Source organism: Heterocephalus glaber, unplaced genomic scaffold, assembly GCF_053883595.1.
Source record: "Heterocephalus glaber isolate CG9 unplaced genomic scaffold, H.glaber_assembly_v1.0 deba00001608, whole genome shotgun sequence".
In the NCBI taxonomy this organism is placed as follows: domain Eukaryota; kingdom Metazoa; phylum Chordata; class Mammalia; order Rodentia; family Bathyergidae; genus Heterocephalus; species Heterocephalus glaber.
The window spans coordinates 30,067,079-30,087,825 of NW_028258379.1; the positions used below are offsets into that span (position 1 = coordinate 30,067,079).

General features: G+C 43.9%; 1 protein-coding gene and 1 long non-coding RNA gene across 2 annotated transcripts in view; both read right to left on the minus strand.

The window, feature by feature from the left end:
- The window catches only part of Rps6ka5 (ribosomal protein S6 kinase A5), a 270,771-nt gene that overhangs the window by 188,142 nt on the left and 61,882 nt on the right, over nt 1–20,747 (minus strand). Inside the window, exon 3 of the mRNA XM_087195482.1 lies at nt 17,462–17,571. Within this exon, the coding sequence (XP_087051608.1) occupies nt 17,462–17,477 (16 nt within the window). The 5' untranslated portion in view covers nt 17,478–17,571. The remainder of the gene's footprint in view (nt 1–17,461; nt 17,572–20,747) is intronic.
- LOC147822805 (uncharacterized) lies at nt 1,961–17,450 on the minus strand. Its single transcript, XR_015445100.1, has 2 exons — nt 6,480–17,450; nt 1,961–3,893 (listed from the first exon to the last, which is right to left on the minus strand). It is a non-coding gene; the product is annotated as an uncharacterized LOC147822805 (long non-coding RNA).

A 20,747-nucleotide genomic window follows, 5' to 3' on the forward strand; every position in this document is an offset into this window, starting at 1 on the left:
ATTTAATAAACTTGACCTATATTTGCCATCAAGAGGCTTGGATGTCTGCTTTGATCCTATAAATGAAAACCTGTGATTTGGGAACCTAATTTTTTACAGTGAGGTTGATTTGGGGGCTGGGGGAGAGGGAAAGGGTTTTCCCAATGGGAGTCTCAGCCTTGGAGTTCTTTTCTCTCTCCATCTTCTCATTCATTCACTGAGCTCGTTGATCTGCCTTTTTCATAAACAAGCAAATGCCTCTTTTTGAAAACATTAGTTTGACATCAGTGACTAAGATTAAAGTAACATTTGTTAGAAGATAGTCAGTCTCATACCCTGGAGGATGTGGCAGCCCCAAATAAGCAAGAACTTTGCCACATGGAAGTTTTTGGGTTTTAGATTTTTGTCTTCCAACTAATTAATGCATGTTCTCTGAAGAAAATACAGTTTTCTTCAGAAAATAACAAAGTGGGGGAAATTATCTTTTATCCAACCATCTAGGTCCATTTCAGGCTACTATTTTGGAATAATTTTTCCAGTACATTTGTCCCTCTTACTGCAGGAGATGGTTCCAGGACTCCCCTCAGATTTCAAAATCCAAACCTCAAGTCCCTTATGTAAAATGGCATAGTAGAGTCATACCTCAGTTCACAAACTTGGCTCTTTCCATAATTCTGGTCACAAACCAAGTTGAATAAGAACCAAATTAAATTCAATGGTCAAGTTCAGTGTTGACTTTATGGGAAAATTTGATTTGGTTCTTGTCCAATTTGGTTTGCAACCAGAATTTTGGAAAGACTAAAGTTCATGAACTGAGGTATTCCTGTATTTGCATATAACCTCTGTATATCTTCCCTGTGCCCTTTAAATCACCTGTAGATTACATATAATGTCTAACACAATGTAAATACCATATAAATAATTGCTATACAATATTGTTCAGAGAAAAATGACAAGAATAAGTCTCTGCATGTTCAGTACAGGCTCATTTTTTTCTTTCAAATATTTTTAAGGCACGGTTGGTTGAATCCAAGGATGTGGAATGTTCAGATATAGAGGGCCAACTGTATTTTATTTTATTTCATATTTCTAACATACCCAGGAATTCTACTAAGAACAATATTATACTTTACCTTTTTTGGTTTAACATTATATTATTGGCATTTCCCTATACTAGTAAAATCTTTTAGTAAACATGATTTCTGATGACTCTTAATAGTCCATAATTTGGATATGCACTAATTTTCTAACAGTTACCTACAACAAACTTTTAAATTCTTTAGAATATTTTATAGTTATAAACAACACTGTGATGAAAAAGCTTTTTGCAAAAAAAATTGAGATAATTACACTGAAATAGATTCAGAAAAGAGGTTTGAATGAGTTTTTTTATGACTTTTTTTTTTTGTTATTGGAGATTGAACCCAGAACTTCATCCATGCTAGGCAAGTGCTCTACCACTAAGCTACATCTCCAGCCTTATGGATTTATAAATTCAGTAGCATTTAATGCAATCAAAATGTAAAACCATCACCACTATCTGTCTCTAAAATATTTCATCATCCACAGCATAAATTCTGCACTCACTAGCCAATAACTCCCTGTTTCTCCCTCCTCCAGGCCCTGGTAATCTCTATTCTACTTTCTGTCTCTATGAATTTGCCTGTTCTGGGACTTCATATAGACACAGTCATACAATATTCTTCCTCCTGTGTCTGGCTTATTTTACTTAGCATAATGTTTTAAAGATCCATCCCTGTTGTAACATATAACAAATTCTCATACCTTTTTATGGCTGAATATTTGATTGTATCTTTTATACCACACATTCTGTTTATCTCTTCTTCAGCTATTGATGGGCATTTGGGTGTTTTCCCCCTTTTGACTATTGTGAATAATGCTACAATGAACATTGATGTACAAGTTTCTATTTGAGTCTCAGCTTTCAATCCTTGAGGATATAACCTAGAAGTGAAATTGCTGGATTATAAGATAATCTTATTTATTTAACATTTTGAGGAAACACATTATTGTAGAGTGACCAGAACTGAACATTTTAGATGAAATTGGATTTTATATATACAAGAATGATTAAGAGAAACTCTTATCATAGACAAAGTCCATCAACAGATTGGTGAACCACTACATGTTTACATGTTTGAAGTTTCAAATAAATGCTTAGAGAATGCATTATCATTTTTAGTGATTTTAACCAACATTTTTACCAACATTTTCTTAACCAACCAGTCCCAAACCAGGCTTCAGCCATAAATCTGAAAGCAGTGCAAGAATGGAGTCCTGGTCTGAGTGCTTTAGATTTTAGGAAAATGTTCAACAAATATATGAGTGTCTTTGAGCACACTGTGTAGTATATAGTTCTCCTGACAGATACAAGGAAATCGAGGAAAACAGTTCCTTTTTTGTTCATCTATTCAAAAGTGTTTGGTGAGGAAATGCCATGATGGGTAAAGCCCTGTTCGGTGTTCGACATAAATGAGTACTGTGTTAACCAAGCCAAGGGAAATGCTCAAGAGAAATTAGGAGGCACGTCCCACAGCAGTGCAATGTTAGTATTAACTTTCAAATGACTTGATAATAAGTAGTAGGCATCTATGGACTGGAACAATCCTTGAGAGTCATTATAAGGCTTGCATACACTTTCAGAAGGTTGGGGCATTTTAGTGAGTGTCTTGGTTTCCTTCTGCCATTGTAGGAAATCACCACATATTTAGTGGTTGAAAACAACACAGATGTACTATGGTTCTGAAAGCCAGAGGTCTGCAGTGAGTCTTATTGGTTAAAAACAAGGTATCAGCAGGGCTGTGTTCCTGCGTGGTGGCTCTAGGGGAGAATTGACATCCTTGCCCTTTAGAGTCTAAAGGCCACAGCATTCCTCAGCTCAAGGCCCTTTCTCCATCTTAAAGACCATTTTTCCACCTTCAGTTTCTGTCATCACACTGCTCTTCTCTCAGACCTTTCAGCCTCCCTCTTAGGACCCTTAGGTGATATTGGACCCACCCAGAAAATCCAAGATCATCTCCCCGGTCAAGATCTTGAGTTTAATCACATCTCCAAAGTCTCTTTCACCACATAAGGTGACATAATCACAGGTTACAGGGATTAAGATATGAACACTTGGGGTGGTGGGTATTGTTTTGCCCACTACAGGTGGGTAAGATTTGTTTTTGTTTTTGTTTTGGTATCGGGGATCGAACTCGGGACCTTGTGCTTGCAAGACAGGTGCCGGAACCACTGAGCTAAATCCCCAGCCCTAAACCCTCTTTCTTATTTGGGATGAATCCCAAGAAAAATGTGAGACAGGCTTCTCTCTCCCCTGGAAGGAAGTACATGACTTAAGGGTGGTGATATGATGTTTGCACTCTTTGTTTTGGCTAAATTGCTTCACTTTTACTCAGTTGCTCTTGGGCTTGCATTTAGGCACCTTGTTAGAAACAGTCATATGAAACTAATTATTATGATTACTTCAGGGACATTGTTGAGAAGAAATTTCACTTCAATTCACCTTTCATGATGGGAAATTGCTTTTAGGTCTCATTACCAGAAATACCTTCCATTCTTTTGAGCACGTGCCTTACTTTCAACTTACAGAGGTGGTGATTCCTGAAGTCAGGAATTTCACAACCCTTATTGTGTTCTGTGAGACTGAGGCCAGCTGGTAGAAGCCTGAGGGTGCAAATTAATCACACCCCTCTTCCCTTCAGTGTTGGAAACTTACCAAAGGCAAAGCTGAGGGTCCCAGTGAAGTTCATGTTCAGTATCAGCTTTCTTGTCTTAAACGCAGGCATTCATAAACTTTGATGGACATGTAGGTCGTACATCTTTAGTTCAGGAAAATCTGCAGGCATCACATGCCCCGCCTCGACTTCCAACACTGAATCTACATGTCAGGAGCACTGTAGAGGAGAGAGTTATGGCCCTGCCCTAAGCACATGGACAGCTCCACCACCTCAGGAGCTGTGGCTTTCCTTACTTTTACAGAACAAAGAGAGAAAGATCTACGGAAGAGTGAGCCTACAATCCCAGACCCAGAGGTCCTACTGTTAGCAAGCAAGCGCAGAGGCCAAGAATACATTCCTTGGAGTTCCTTCCTGAGAAATGTGAATATCCGTTGCTTTTATTTTAACATGACAGCAGAGATTCTAGCAATGTTTTCCTATGAAATGTCTGTTCCTGCCTTGGGGCCTTGGATGCTCGGCCTCCAGACCTTGTCATGGCTCACTGCTAAAGCATCACTCAGGGCTCAGCTCAGCTGTCACTCTTAGAGTCACTTCCATCTTGCTCAGGCTGATGCAGCCTCCTACCCGCCCACCTCCATCCCTCTCCATCTCATCACCCTGCTTCCTTGTCTTCGTGGAATGCATCACTATTTGAAATGACTGTGTTCATATGTTGTTTTGCCTGTTTGCCACCATCATCTTCCCCCTTCTAGGATGCAAGTTCCATGGAAGTAGGGAGTTTCCCTGTACTATTCCTTGTTGGTATCCCCAGTGCTTAGCCTAGTCTCTGGCACCCAGGAGATCTGACCATTCATGTTGTTAAATGAATGAAGGGCACTGCCTGGACCAAGGCATGAACTCCCAGATGCCCACATTTATTCAACTGCGAGCATTAAGAGTGCTCCCCTCCGCCATCTGTCTCTTAGCCATCTCTTCTTTTCCATCCTCCCTACCCTAATGTTCAGGCCCTGAGAAAGTTTCGATGGCAACAGCTGCTCTGTCTCCCCCACTCTCTGGCCTGCCCTGCCACCAGATATTTCTCCTAAATTGTACCCTGCTGCTTCCCTCGCAGTAAGCCTTGCCTTCAGCACCACTCTACTCAAACCCAATAGGCTGATTTCCAGGACAGTGGAGCAGAGGGGCACCCCAGGGGGATACAGTGGAATTGGGGTGGGGGTAAGGACATGGAGCTTGAAACCAAAGCATTGCTTTCTCCCACTACTTTGCTTTGTTTTGTACTCATGATATTAAATTTTCCGTGTGTCAAATATTGTTGAGGGAAATCTGAGATTCTGTGTTTATCAAGGGGGCTGGGGTATAGTTTTTAAGAGTTAAGAGAGACATCAAATATTCTCTGTCCTAAGCAGGACCTGAAATCTCACCCTATAGTACTGTAACCCACATGTGTCCTTCCTTCTGACCTCTGCTTAGGAAGCTCATGCTCTCTTCAAGAGCCAACTCAAAGGCCAGTCCTGGGTCAGCCTCACATAGCTTCTCTGTGACAGTAAAATCTTGTCAACCTGACTGGCTGAACAGATGCCTAGCAGGTGAGTAAAGCACACCTCCGCTGTATCTGGATGGGTCATGGGAACATGACGCTGGGCACTATGTCTGATTCCTGGCCCCTTCCTCTCTGGCCCTTCTTTGCTTGCTCTGCTTCCTAGAGACCATGAGTTGAGCACCTTTCCTCAATCATGACCTTCTGCTGCAATGGCTCTGTCTTGGACCCAGCTGACCATGGACTGAAACCTCTGAAACTATGGGCAAATAAATCATTTCCTTCTTTAAGTCAAGGTGTCAAGTAGTTTGTCCCAGTAACAGGAAGGCTGATCAATATATTCTCTTTCCCCAGTAGAGCCAACTGCCCACTCTGTGAGCCCTGTAGTGCTTGTGTTCACAGCTCTGGTGGGTCAATATTTTATGCTTCTTTGTATCTTCTATCAGATCAGACACCCTTTGAGGGCAAGACACCCAATAAACCCTTTTTAGTAAATAAAGAACCCAGACTTACCAACCTCCCCCTGAATAAGACAGGACTGATTCCAGGGTTCACATCAGGATTGTACCTACATGTGGCTGCAGTTCACCGGGAAACTCAGAGTTACACAGATTCTAACAGTGTGATACAGTATTTATATAAACTGGTCTTGTCACTTGATCTCCTCTTTACAGATTAAAAAAAAAAAAAGGTAAGCCTCAAACAATCTCAAGGGACTTGACTAATGTCTTAGTCATCTTCTCTTCACCTAGAAGCAGATGTAGCTTACAAAATCATCTTTGTCCATTCAAGAACTATTTATTGATACTCTCATGTATGCCAGGGACTGTGTTACCTTCCAGAACCCCCTGGATGGTGGAGGAGACAGCCTTATAACCAGCCTCAAGATAGCCCAGGAAAAGAGCATCTGACCCAGCCAGGGGATTAGAGGAGGCATCTTGGAGAGGTGACAGCTGAGCACAGTCTCCAAGGATGGGGAGAAGTTGGGCAGGCAAAGCGCCCGAGAGAGAGATGTTCCAGGAAGAGAAGACAAGCTGGAAGCCTGAAAAACAGGGCCCTGTGGGGGACTACAAGTAATTGCTGAGAATTTGGCGTGTATTGTTGCCAGCTCTAGGGTTGCCATGCAAACAGGGGCCCTCTCCTCAAGGAATTTACAGTAAAAAGTCCGTGAAAAGTGAATGAATAACCCTTTGGAGCATTGTGTCCTGCTTCACCTTGGGGACAGGAAATGTGCTTCCAGTTTGAATATAGTTCGATGCACTCACCTTTCTTCTCTTCTGGGGACACCTCAGTCTTCTGTGATAAGTTCCACAACTCCAAGGGCCCTACTCAGTCCTCTGGAACAGTGTTAGTGACTGCCTCAAAGACAGAAAATCAGAAAAGCTGATGGGGTGCCTGGAGGGTTATGTCCTCTGCTGTTATTTTCACCGTTGTGGCCACCAGGGCCTCTATTAAAACCTGGAGTCTGGGGTACAGCTTGTCCAAGGGAGAAAGGGCATCCAACAGGGATGGAAGCTATAGTCAGGGACAGGGGACATGAGACCCTTCTCCACAGGGTCACGCTTAGGGAAGGTTGCTCCAAGCTACCATGACTTCAGTTCCCATCATCTTAGCCTGATGCCCCTAAATCTTTCAGGTCCTGGGAACACAGGCCATGCTTACAGGCACACAGGGTGGTGGCCCAGGGACAAGTATATGTCCACTTGAAGTGACATGCATCCCAGGAAGGAGCATCTTCTCTTGGGGACACTGCCTTCCCAAGCAGGAAAGTTTCTCCTCATCTTGTTCTAATGCCAGCTCTGTCTCCCACCCTGTGATGACTGGCATTTCTTTGTGGGGAATGAGAGAGAATAAGACTCTTCCCTGTTACATAAATAACAAGGAAATAGATGGTTAACTATCTGAGGGCTCATTCAATCAATATTGGATGCTGATTCTGCTGGACCTTGAATGGACTATTGGCACCCTTTCTAAAAACTGCCTTTTCCTTTTCCCCCAATCTCCCTCTTCTCTCTCATGATTTCCTTACAGACCCAAAAGGCTCTGAAACCACCTTCCTTCCTGCCCACAATGGGACAATAAATTCATTCCTGGGGTCTTTGGGGGGCTTGTAATAGAATTTCAATGACCCTCTGATGATAGTAACTGCCAAATGCACAACTTAGGAGCTGATGGCAGGTCTGTTAAAAGAAAAGATGACTGAGCAGAGAGAAAAGGAAACAACTGAAGACATAGAATAGAAAGAGTAAGGAGCGTAAGTGAGGGGTATTACCAAATAAGACTTTGGTTCCCATTGTGTCTGACTCACTAGTGGTTCTGGAAATAAAATCTTTCCCTTGCTTAAGATACTTTTTGTGATTACTTAAGTCTGTCCCTTGTATCTGGGGTGACTGAGTGATCTATTATCCAAACCTGGACATTATTAAAATAAAAAAGATTACTATTAAATTTACTCTGGGACAACAGGTATGACCTGGGATGGTCCCAGACAAATCAAAACTTCTATTCACCCTGCTTATACAAGGATCACTAATACAAGAATGAGGACAACCAATCTGTCCAGTGTCAAGGTCCAGCCAGTGGTCTCCAGCATGCACTACTGGGAGGTGGTAGGACTTTGCAGAGGTGGGGCCTAGTGGGAGGTCCTAGGGTCACTGGAAGTGTGGCCTTGAACAAGACCATGAGACCTCAGTCCCTTCTCTTGCTTTTGCTTCCTGGTCATAAAATTGAACAGTGTTCTCTATCACACACTCCCACCATTGCCATTCAGAAGCCCCTAACAGAACCCCGAAGCAATGGATCCATCCAGTTTTGAACTGGAACCCCTCCAGAACCATGAGCTTCTTGAGCCATAAACCTTTTCTCAGATAAAACATTATTTTAGGTATTCTATTATAACAAAGGAAAGCTAACTGAAAATAGATATCAAGAGTGGGAACATTGACCATAGTTGGACCTGTCAATGTGGAGGAGTTTCAGAATGGCTTTAGGGGAGGAGTTTGGAATAATTTGGAGGAGAAGGCCAGAGAAAACTTAAGATGCTCTAAGCAAAACTTAACAGGCAATTCTGGTAAGGACTCAAAAGACTAAGAGTTGACAGAAATGTGGGCAATAAAGGCTGTGCTGATAAGGTTGCAGATAGACATGAATACTCTTGGGAATCAGACTTCAGGCCATCCTTGTTATACCACAGAAAAAATTTTGACTGTTTTGTCCATTCTCTGATACTTTGTGGGAGGCTGAGCTTAAAGGTAAAGAACTAGTTTATCTGATGGAGGAAATTCAAGACAACAAAACATTCAGAGGGCAGTATGAGTATTATTGGCTGGTTTTAGCCAAATTTACAGTGAGAATTGAGAGCAAAAAGGAAAGTGAAAAGATTGGAAATTTTTCAGCTTAGAAAAAAAACGAGTGCAGAACATACTGCCAAGGAGAGTGCAGTTGCTGAAGAGATTAGCACCAACAATAAGAAGCCAAATTCTTTGCATCAGCACAATAGGAAAGATTCCTGGAGGGCATTTCAGAAATCTGCAAAGACACCCCACCCATTACAGGCTCAGAGATGTAGAAATATAAATTTATTTAAAAGACTTTCCAGAGGAGAATAGTTTCAGAAAAAAGCCCCACTGTGCCGTGCTTGCCCTGCCTCGGGATTTATTTCCCTTATTCAGTTAGCCAAATGTTCTGAGGCTGCTACAGCCATGGTTTAAATGGCTCAGGTACAGCTCATGCTGGGAGCACATCTTAACGCCATCCACGTAATGATGGTTTAGTAGTCATGCAGAATGCAAGAGTTGTGGGATCATGGTGGCTTCCACCAAGATTCCAAAAGAAAGCCTGAAAAGTCAGGGAGTTTGTGGTAGGATTCAAATCCCTGCAAGCACCTTTCAAGAGGGTGATGTATGGAGCTGTGAAAATGAAGCTGAAGGTACACAGCAACCCTCAGGAAGGCAGAGGTGCCAACAGTGTGCAGTGCCTATTAAGAAAAGCTGCACGCAGCAGAGCCAGTGCAAGAGAATGCCCAAGTGGGCTGCAACTAGCAAAGCTGCAGTGGGGCTGCCCAAGTCCTTGGGAGCCCACGCTCTACCATATTGTGCTCCAGATGCTAGACAGGGAGGTTTAGGATTTAATTTTGACATGCTGGACTTTGGTCTTGCATTGGGTCAATCCCTCCTTACTATTTTTCTATTCCTTCTGAGGTAGGAGATTCAGGCGTGGCCAGCCACCTGGGCAAGTGGGTGTGCCAGGACATGCACAGAAAAATGATTCCTGTGAGGAAGTGGTAGCTTCGATTCCTGTTTACGCTGTTCCTGTCCCGCCTCTGTATTTTGTAAGTATGGAACTTTCTTTTTCATTTTTACAGGAGCTCACAGTTGAATTTGTCTTGAGTTTCAAATGAGACTTCAGATAGACTTTTGAGCCTTGTGGGAAGTTAAGACTGTGGAACTCTTGGAGATGGACTAAATGAATAGCTTTTGCTCTGTGATATGGACATTTGGGGTCTAGGGGTAAAATGCGATAGTTTTGATTTCAAATGTTGTCCCAAAGGTCATTGTGTTAAAGGATTTGCCCCCGGGGGCAGACAGCGTTGTTGCTGGATGATGAAACTGTTAGAAGGTTGGGCCCAGTGGGACTCCTTAGGTCACTGGGGCTGTGCCCTTGAAGGGGACCACATGGTCTCAGCCTCTTCCTCTTGCTTTTGCTTCTTGACCATGAGGTGAGCAGTTTTCTCTGCCATGTGCTCTCCTACCCCATAACCACCTAGCACCTCCACTAACAGCCCAAAATGGTGGGTCCACTTGGTCTTGGACTGGAGCCTCCAGAACTATAAACTAGATGAACTTTTTCACATAGAAGATAATTTCTCCTGGTATTTTTTGTTATAGTGATGGAAACTAACATATGGAGGAAAACCCACTGGTTAGGAACCAGACTGATTCCCACTCTACCTGTGATCTCAGTAAGGACCATTTCCTCTTCCTGGACCTCAGTTTCTTTCATCAGAAAAGGAGGGGGAAAGGGCACCTGTTGAATGGTGATGTTCCCATACATTCTACTCGCCTGTATAAGGTTCCACTGATTCCTCAGTTACATCTGCCTGGAGATTTTTTAGAAAACTTTCCCTTGCCATCCACTTTGACCATGATCAGCCCTCCTTATCTGAGTTGAAGCCAACAAGGAGCTCTTGTAGTGCTTAACTGTGAGGGAATGGGAGGTGCTCTGCCTCCTGCTGAGGTTCTGGGAGTGGCCTGCCCTAGTTAGCAAATGAAGAGCCACTGGCTTGAGCCTATGGATGTCAAAAAAGAGCTTAGAGCAGTGCCCTTGAGGGGCAAGATCCAGCACCTCCAACCCCATCTGGCACTGTTTGAGGGACCAGGCAGGTCAGTGCCCCAGGAGAGATGGGAAAAAGGAGACACTGAGGAGGATTCGTATGCCTTCTTATGGAGCCAGCCTGTGTCTTCAGCACTGTCCTTTTCAGAATCCCAAAAATATACACAATCCGGATGGGAATGGCTTCATCCTTCAGAGTAATTTAGGGTGAGCTGTCAGGGACTATTTCAGAGTCTGTCCCAGAGTTTGCATCCTCAGGTATAAATCCACCAATGACTCGCCTCTTCAAACATCCCAGCCACTTAGTTTTCTACCCTTTGCTCTCAACAAATGAGGAGAGAAGGCATGGCCAGGGTGGACTTCACCACAGGAAAGGCTATTGATTTAAGGAGTATTAAGGGCAAGAAAACATCTATAAAGCCAACATTCAAAATTCCTGGTCCATTTGTCAACTCCCAGAGAGCATACACCCTTTCCTGAACCTGGAAATGAAAAGTTCTAGCCACTGAGCAAAGGTCTGGGCTATTAAAATTTGCATGTCTGGGGCAGAAGACTGTTGGTATAGAGAAGGAAGACAGGGAGGTCTTATCATAAGAGGCCACTCTAAGTATAGATCCTTGTTCTATCCCTGGTGGAGCCCCTGTAATGTAATGACTGTACCTGGAAGGAACCTCCCCAAGTCCCCTGTACCTATTCTTGGCTCCAAGCTCTCTACTTTAGCCAAGCTGAGGTACATGGAACATAGCCATCATTTAGCCCTCTTCTGTTCTAGTGGCTTTGACTGTCCATCAATCACCCTTGCAACTCTGATGCTCCACCCTCTTATCCCCTGCCCATGGAAATTGAACACGTCTTCCAAATCAGACCCTTGACTCCAGGCAGATCAACCTTTACACTCCCATACTCCTTGTTCATTCCTGCCTCTACTTACCGAGAGCCTTCAGCCCCTTCCCAACCTTGTCTATCCTTTCACACTCTTCCTTGAAGCCTTTCCTGATGACATCAGGTCATATTAATTTCATTTGTAATCCACAGGACTAATTTTCCAGTTGATCTCCTATTCTTTACTATCGGACTGGCCCATGACTGGTCTTCCCAGTTATAGGGTGTATAGGATGAAAACTACCTTCTGTTTATTCATATCCTACTCCCCTATCCAGATGCCAAACACATGGTAGATGCTTAATACATTCTTGTTAATGATTTCACTTCCATACTGAGTTGAATTGTTCGGGTTCCTTAAATTGCTGTATGTTGGTGGTTTCTAATCTTCTCAAAAACGAAGATCTCCACAGGAGAAGAGTGGTCTTCGGAGTATTGTAGATTGAGAAGACATGATAATAAAAGCCTTTTAGGCAATGGCAACTACACACATTTTATCCCAATAGCAACTACACATATTTGAGAAACAGTTGTGCCCGTACATGTGAAAGAGAAAGAGTAGCCTCTGAACAGCAGAGTTGTGCCCTGCAGATGCAGTTAGTAACTCCTTGTAACAGTATAGTAGCACCCTATGAGTTCACAGGCTCCAGTTTGAAACCAGTGGGGTATGAAATTAATGAAAGTGCATACTCCAGGCATCTTCTGTCTCTGCTGCTACAAACCTTGATTGCATTTAAGGTATTTGTGAAACAAATGGGACGGTACAGCAAAAAAGGAGAGGTTAAGTAGAAGTCACATAATCGTAATGATCATACAATGTTTATAATGATTGCATAATAATAACAACGCATTTTTCTTTTTCGGTAATGGGGATTGTTATAGTTTAGATTTGAAATGTTCTCTCACAGCCTCCTGGGTTCTGAGGTTGGGCTTCAGGCAGGTGATTGGATTATGGAGGCGCTGTACTCGGGTGTTTTTATGAACTTGTGAATTCAGGGGCTGAGTGTCCCCCTGGAAGGTGGGGCCTGGTTAGAGGTGGTCGCTGGGGGACGTGACCTGGAAAGGTGCAACTTGCTTCTCAGCTCCCTCCTTCTCCTCTGCTTCCTGGATGCCATGATGTGAGCAGCTGTCCTCTGCTCTACCCTCTACCATGTCCTTTCTCTCTTGGAGCCTACCAACCATGGACTGAACCTTCTGAAACTATGAGCCAAAATAAATCTCTCCTCTTCTAATATGTGGGTATCAGATTTTATGTCTCAGCAATGAGAAAATGACTAAGACAGGGATTGAATTCAGAGCCTTTGCACTGAGCCTCATCCCCAGGCCTTTTTTACTTTATATTTTAATAGCATGTTACTAACATAGTAAGTGGCACAGGCTGGGCTCAAACTTGCAATCCTCCTGCCTCAGCCTCCCAAAGTGCTGGGACTGCAGGGATGCACCACAATACCTGGTTAATAACATATTCTTTGACACTAATTGTTAAGTGCTTTTGTTCACTTTATCTATTAGTTGAACCTCACAGAAGGCTGTGAAGTATCACTACCCCCAGGAAGAAGCTGTGGGTAGAAGACATTGTGGAAAAAAAGGAAAGAGCCAAGGTGCACATGTGAGTAGATGAAGAGCAAAACAGTAACCAGAGATAACCAAAATGCAATGGAATATTATTTGGTCATAAAAAAAGAACAAAGTACTGAGACATTGATGTTGATCAAAACATGATGTTAAGTGAAACAATCCGGTCAGAAAAGGCCACATATTGTATGATTCCATTTATATGAAATACCCAGAATACACATATCTGTAGAGATAGAAAGCAGATCAGTGGTTGCCAGGAACTGGGGGAAAAGGATGTAGGCAGTGACTGCTTAGCAGGTACAGGGTTCCTAGTTGGGGTGATAAAAATTTCTGATACTAGACAGTACTGATGGTTGCATAACATTGTGCAAATACTCAGTGCCATTGTACTGTACACTTTAAAAGTGGTACATTTTGTGTTACCTATATTTTACCTCAATTTGAAACAAGAATGTCAATGACAGCCCATATAGAGACATGGATCCCGGGGACAGGGGTGACCATGCAGACAGAAGCCCTCTGGGAACTTGTGACTCAGGTGGGAGGGCTTCGGGATGTCTTCATCCCGAGCCATGATCACCTGAGACCAGGCATCATCTGGCCTTGCGGGCATCCATATAAGGTCTGTGGTTTTGTAAAAGGTTCACCGTGGAGCCTAACAGACAAACCTGCCATGGTGGAGAGCAGCCCAGGAAGTCTAGCACACCAACAGCTCTCCAGTCACAAGCCCCCTCTCTGGCCACAAGAAACTCCGGCCATATTCCCCCTCAGTGAGTCAGCGTCTATACAAAAGCCCCCTCCAATTCATTTGGCCTCAAAAGCAAACCATATGTACTGCTAGCTTTTCTTCCCATCAGCGACAGAGCAGATGCCATTCCTCGGCAGTCCTGCCTTCGAGAACTGCTTTCCATACTGCCTTGAAAACCGTGATTATTGCTAAGAAACTAGTCCTCCCAGGCCTGAAGAGCTTCCAAGAGAAGTGGTTAGGAAATTCTGTTTCCTGGAGCACAAGGAGGGAGGAGGAAGGCCAGCCTCAGAGTGGTCCAAGGCAGTAGCACTACATCTGCTCTGTGCTGGCTGGTCTCACCTCTGCCACAGCAAAGCTGGGTCACTGAATCTGAGCATGCAAGGACAAATAGCTATTTGATAACTCCACATTCTTTCTTTTGCAAGGGAGATTTTTTTTTTCCCTAATACAGTCAAGCTTCTTTTAAAAAACACACACATATCAATCAATTTCTTTTGTGGATTTTAAGAGATGCTTTATTCAGTTCAGAAATTAGCAACAGCTGAAGAAGCTACTCCGAGGCAAAGAACAAAGACTTGCAATTATTTATAGTGTGGGATGGGAAGAGAGAAAGATGGAGAAGAAGAAGACGGTGCAAATAGAGGGGAGAAAAAATAGTAGCTGAAGGAACCAGATTGGAGAAAACTCCCTAGATTTTTTCCTCAAATATTGAGGCCTCTCAAGCTCTCTTCAGTGGTCTTCTATGTCCTTTCTTTCCCAGCTTTTCCTCTAGGTCACCTATCCTCAAAGCCACCACCTACCTTCATAATCTAGAACTATCAGTACTGCTCACTGCCTTACTCCAAATGGCCTGTCTCCAGTGTCCCATCCCACGAGAGATTCTACCTGCTCTGCAAAGAAATATCTGCCTGACCTGAGGCAGCCAGATCACTTCGTGGCACACAAACCCTCACCCCGAGAATATCACCTGTACCCCCTGGGCATGATGGTGTCATTCACAGGAATGATAGGAATTTCAGATGCTGTGGTAGACAGGTGACACTAAGGTCTTGGGACAGGTGGGGCCTTCACTGTGCCCTCAGGTTATAGTGCATAAGTGGCCATTTGTTACGCATTGCTGAACAGCAGAGTGAGACCTTCTCACCAGCTGACTTTTCCTGGGGCTGACTCCACACTCAGACCCCTGTTCACCTGAGTAACCCCTGGCAACTGCTTCTCTGAATTCCCTGCCCGCCAACACTGCACCTTACACCTGCAGCCTGGGGCCAGCTCCAGTGACAGCTCAGGTGACCTGTAGGGACTCTATGGGGGTTTTTTGGTACCGGGATCGAACTCGGGACCTTGTGCTTGCAAGGCAGGCAGCAGAACCACTGAGCTAAATCCCTGGCCCTCTGTAGGGACTTCTTGATCTTTCCCAGAGGAACCAGTCGACCCACTGGGAGGAGGTGAGTCATCCACGACCCAGAGACAAATTTATTGAGCTCATACTGAAAGTACTGGGTAAATTTTGGAGCTGGCACGGGGCATGCAACCTGAGAAACACACTCTAAGATGAACACGTGCAACTTCTGACTTCTGTGTCAACTTTACAAAATAGCCTGACATCTAGAGAGGCAGAAAGTAATCAGGGGTTGCACAGGAGTAGGAGGGAATGGAACTTGGGGGGGCAAGCAGGGAGTGACTGCTAGTGGGTACCAGTGTTCTTTCAGGGATGAAATGTTCTAAAGCAGACTGTACTGATGGTGGCACAACTCTGTAAATATGCTGAAAAAATGGAATTTTACACATTAGAATTGTATGCTTTAAATAGGTGACTGGAGTCAGGAACAGAGACATGAGCCTATCATCCCAGCTACTTCAGAAGCTGAGGCAGAAGGATCATGAGTTCAAGGCCAGCTGGGGCAATTTAGTGAGACTCTATTTCAAAACAAAATTTTTAAAAAAGGCTTGAGATGTAGCTAAGCACTATCTGATACTTAAAAAGAAAAGAAAAGGTAAATGTGTACATATGGAAATTACATTTCAAAACAACTATTACTTTTTTAAAGCCTTTTCTTTCCTTCCAAAAACAATTCAATATTAACATATTGAAGCCAGACATAATTTTCTTATTTCTGTGATACTGGGGATTGAACCCAGGGCTTTGGTACATACTAGGCAAATGCTTTACCACTGAGCTACATCCTCAGCCCCAGAGAAGCTTATGGGCAACTTGGCCCCAGCATTTCCCTCACCCCATCAACTTTTTTTTAGCTGCTCTCTGCAAATATTCTTTTTTGTGACATAGTTTCTCATCATATAGTCCAGGTGGGCCTTAAACTTGCTATATTGCCCACACTGGCCTTGAACTTGTGATTCATCTGCTTAGCCTCCCAAGCACTGAGATTATAGGCATGTACCACCACCACAGCCTGCAAATGTTCTTGATTTACTCATTTGTGTCTTGTCACTTGGATCCAGTGTTTGCTCCTAAATGTTTATCAGCTGTCAGGAAGAAAAAGGGTAAAAGCCATAGTTGTAGCATTTCCCACAGCCTTCCCACCACTACCAATGTCAGGCTGCTGGCCTAATGACACTGACTGCAGGTTTGGAAATCCCAGCAGGGCACCGCTTCTTATGTAGGATTTCTACCTCCAGATGGAAATAACATGAGAGTATAGGTAAGAGTAAAACACGGGGAAGTAATTAAGAAGGGGTGAATTTTGAGTGTGTATCACCTTTTAAAAAATATATTTAACTGTAAGTTTGTGTGACTGCCTTTTTAATACTGACTGTACTTAACCACCAGCCTGCAAACTTCCTAAAAAATTGACAGTCAGCCTTACAAGCTTGTATGGCCACTGTTGTATGTCTGGCCTTTGGCCCCAAACTGGTCATTTCTTAGAAGGCAGCCTGGACACCAAATGTGGGCAGGGACAGTGTTTATCTTGTTCAGCACTGAATCAGCCCTGAGTCCTGGTGGCCAGTACGTCCAGAGCATGCTGCTGAAAGGGACCATCGTTGCAAGCACAGCAGGATTTAATAGGTGCTTAGCAATGATTGGGTCCTAGAAATGCAGCCCAATTGAATAATGAGGGAATAATGGAATAAGACAATTTAATGCAAATCGGTCACTGGCATTATAAGTGAAATAAAATAACAGATATCCATTCTGCCCTGGAACAGGGCAGGCTTTCTCTGCATTTGGGGTACAGTGCTAGAGGAAAGTGAAAGATGAAGAGAAGCAGAACGGAGGCTGCCTGAAGCAGTAAGTATTTTTAGAAGAATTAGGGCAAAGACACTGGTTGAGATCTTGACCTATCAAAGAGAAAAACAAATGAAGAAGGGAGGTAACATGGTGTGAGGCCAGTGTTTCCAATCCCTTTTTGATAAATGTCCTTCACTGATAAATGGAAGAATTTCCCTCCTGGGGGGGGTCGTATCTTGAGGTAGTGTGAGCTTAGCATCTGGGAGGCTCTGGGTTCAATTCCCAACGCCACAAATAAACAACTCCTTTCTTTCTTCAGAGATTCTGATCTCAATCTGCAACCCCCAAGGGAGAGATAACCATAACCTCAGAATCAAAATCATTTGTGCTCAAAGTTCCGCATCTCCCCACCAGCCCAGGGGAACTGCAGTTTTACTGATGAAATGTAATATTTTTGGTTGGTTGGGCTGAGAATCAGGATGTGAAAGACTGAGCCCAGGGCTGGCAGGCAGCACACTTACCCTCCAGGTAGCACATCTGGCTTCCTGCATCTGCTGTTTAACTTGTTGCCCACCTTCGGCACGTTGCCACCCCTCTCTGGGTCTCTGTTTCCTCACCTTTAATTCCTCACCTGTAAGGAAGAAAATTAGATGCTTTTGAAGTTTCTCGTCAGTTCTAGCATTCTATAAGCCCAAGTTCATGTTTCATCCTGACCCAGATTTTAAAGATAATGTACTTAAAATAATACAAAATTTGAAAGTGATCAGTAATCTCCTTGGAAATGTCATCGCTGGCAGTGTCTCGGTGGGTGTTGAGGGCTATTTTGGTGCCTGGGTGTTCAGAAAGGGAGGCAGAGAGGGTGGAGAGATAACCAATTCAGTCACCTCCTCACGACTCCTGAGGCCAAGTGGATGCTGGTCTTGAATGCCTAATACAAACAGCTGGGAATTGTGGAGGTGCTTTAGAACAGTGATAAGAATAGCAGCCGCTTCTTTTACTGAATGCCTATTTAGGGCCTTGGACTTGACATGATTTCTCTCCGTTTTTTTTTTTTTTTTGGTACCGGAGATCGAACTCATGTCCTTCCTCTTGCGAGGCAGGCAGCGGAACCACTGAGCTAAATCCCCGGACATCTCTCTGGTTTTTGAAACAATTTCTCAGAGTGTATAGTATGATGGCCCCTGGTGTATAAGTGAGCAGAGAAGCCACCTAGCTCAGCAGAGCGAGAGGGGCCGGGATTCAAACGTACCTCCATTTCCTTGGCCAGTCTTCTTCTACTAGGTCCCTGGTTACAGAGTGTGGCCTGCAGCACCAGCTTCCTTCAGAACCTAAGAAATGCAGATTCTTGGGCCTTACTATGGGCCTGCTGAATCAGCTCAGGTGGAGCTCAGGGACATGGACTCTAACCAGGTCCCTGTGGGATGGGTCCTTCCCTTCTTTCCTTCCTTCACTTTTTCCTTTCTCTTTCTTCCATCCTTCCTCACCTACTTCCTTCTTTCTTTTTAAATTTTATCTCCTTGAAAGGAACCCTTTCCCATTGCTGGTGGGAGTGCAGACTGGTCCAACCACTGTGGAAATCAGTATGGAGATACCTCAAAGAACTAGGACTAGAGGTCCCATATGACCCAGCTATTCTCCTGCTGGGTATCTTCCCAAAAGAATTAAAAGAATCATACCACAGTGGTATATGTGCATCCATGATTATAGTGGCACAGTTTGTAATAGCTAAAGCTTGGAAGCAGCCCAAGTGCCCATCAACTGGAAACTGGATAAAGAAAATGTGGTTTTTTAATAAAATGGAGTACTACTGAGCTATAAAGAATGAGAAGCTAGAGACATTTATAGCTAAATGGATGCATATTGAGGCCATACTCTTAAGTGAAATAAATAGGACACACATGTAAATACTGAATAGCTTCTCTAACGTGAGAAACTGAAATGATTAAAATGAGTAATTGATAATTTGAAATAGGAAAAGGTCCAAAGGTGTAGGGGTGGTGGGAGGGGAAGGGGAAAGGAAAGAAGGGAAAGGAAAAATTATGAGGAAAGAAAAAAATGGAAACGAAATCTATATAAATTGTGAAGGGTGGAGGGGGTGAAGGCCACACAGGTAATGGGGAAAAAAATAAGAACCAAGAGAGATTACAAAAAGGTACAAATTTACAATGATGAATGTCAGCACATTGTATACCTAAAATGTACCAATAAAAGACTTTTTTAAAAAATTTTATCACCTTTTGGTAAGAACACTTAATATGAGATCGACGCTTGTAACACATTTTTAAGCGTACAATCCAACCTTGTTGAATACAGGTACAATGGTGTACTGAAGAACTCCGGAACTTATTCATCTACTTTAACTGAAACTTTAGGCCCATTGATTAGTAACTGCCAGTTTCCCCCACCCTGGCTCCTGGCAACCACAGGTCCACTCTCCAAGCCACACCATGGAGATCTTCAGAAAGCCAGTGTTCCTGACGCCCTTACAGTGACACAACCTTCCCAACTGTGACACTGAAGACCCCCAACTCCTTTGCTAAGGGATGTTTCAAATGCCACACAAATCATCAAGTTGGCTCATCAAAATGTTCTTGGGTCAAGTCAAAATCAAACAGCAGAAAGAGAAAGAGAGAGAGAAATGATTCCGTGGATTCTGGTTATGTGTGGGTGGGGTAGAGTCCCTACAGAGAGTGTGGAGGAGTAGCAGGATTGGATAAAATCTGGGGGACTTTGTGTCTGATACTGAGGATGAGAGGGTGCCATGGCCTCCTGCTTCCTGATCTAGAGGGTGCACAGATACTTCCATATTTCCCGCTGGCAGAAGGGACAGCCACTCAACACTAGGCTCCTACTCCTGCAGGCTTCCTGGTGGAGCTGCTGCCAGTCCTTCAGTCTTCATCCACAAGCTCCACACTGTTCCCAGAGCTGCTGAAGCTGCTGGAGAAAATCCTCACATCACACAGCCTGGCCGCACTTCCAATTCCTGGCCTCAGGCTGCAAATGGGCCATCAGCACTGCCTAGAAATCCTACCCCTTCTCCTTTGGGCTTGTTTTGCTACTTACACTCCCAAGATTTCATGCCTTCTCCTCTCTCCTCCTCCCCATTTTCATCTCTGCTCCACTGATGACCGTGCCACATGCTTGGCTGGGAAAATAGAAGCCAACAGATGGGGACTCCCTCCTCTTGTCATTGCCAAATATACACGCCTTCCCACAGCTACTTCTGCAGCAGGACTCTGTTCCTCCTCATGCCCGGGATAAGTGGCTCTGCTCCTCTGTGGCCGATCCCTCAGCTTATGGTTGGGCCCTATTCTTTGTCATCAGTCCCAGAAATTCTCATTCTCTCTCTCAGTCTCCTCTTTTTTCTCTCTCTCCTGCCCCACCCCTCTCTCCATTTGATCTTTTTTCTTCATCCACAACTTTTACTCTCTTTTGTGTCATTATCATCAACTTACAAACCTTCTCTCCTCTCTTATCACCTATATGTGTGCATTTGTGCATTTATATATAAAATGAAAATATGTGCAAGTTTAAAGCTGACAATCTCCCTTGGCCCTGCCCTCAGCCTAGCTCCACCCTCTTTTCAGCAAATGCCTATAAAGACATTTTTCTCCCCCTTTGCCTCCATTCATAACCTCCTCCATCTACACCAATCTGGTTTCTACCCATCACTCTATGAAGCAGTAGTGCTCAGCCAGGGGTGCTTTTGACCCCCAGGGGACATTTAGCAATGTCTGGACACATTTTTCATTGTCACCATCTGGGGAGTGGTGCTACTGGCACCTAATAGGTAGAACCAGGAACACC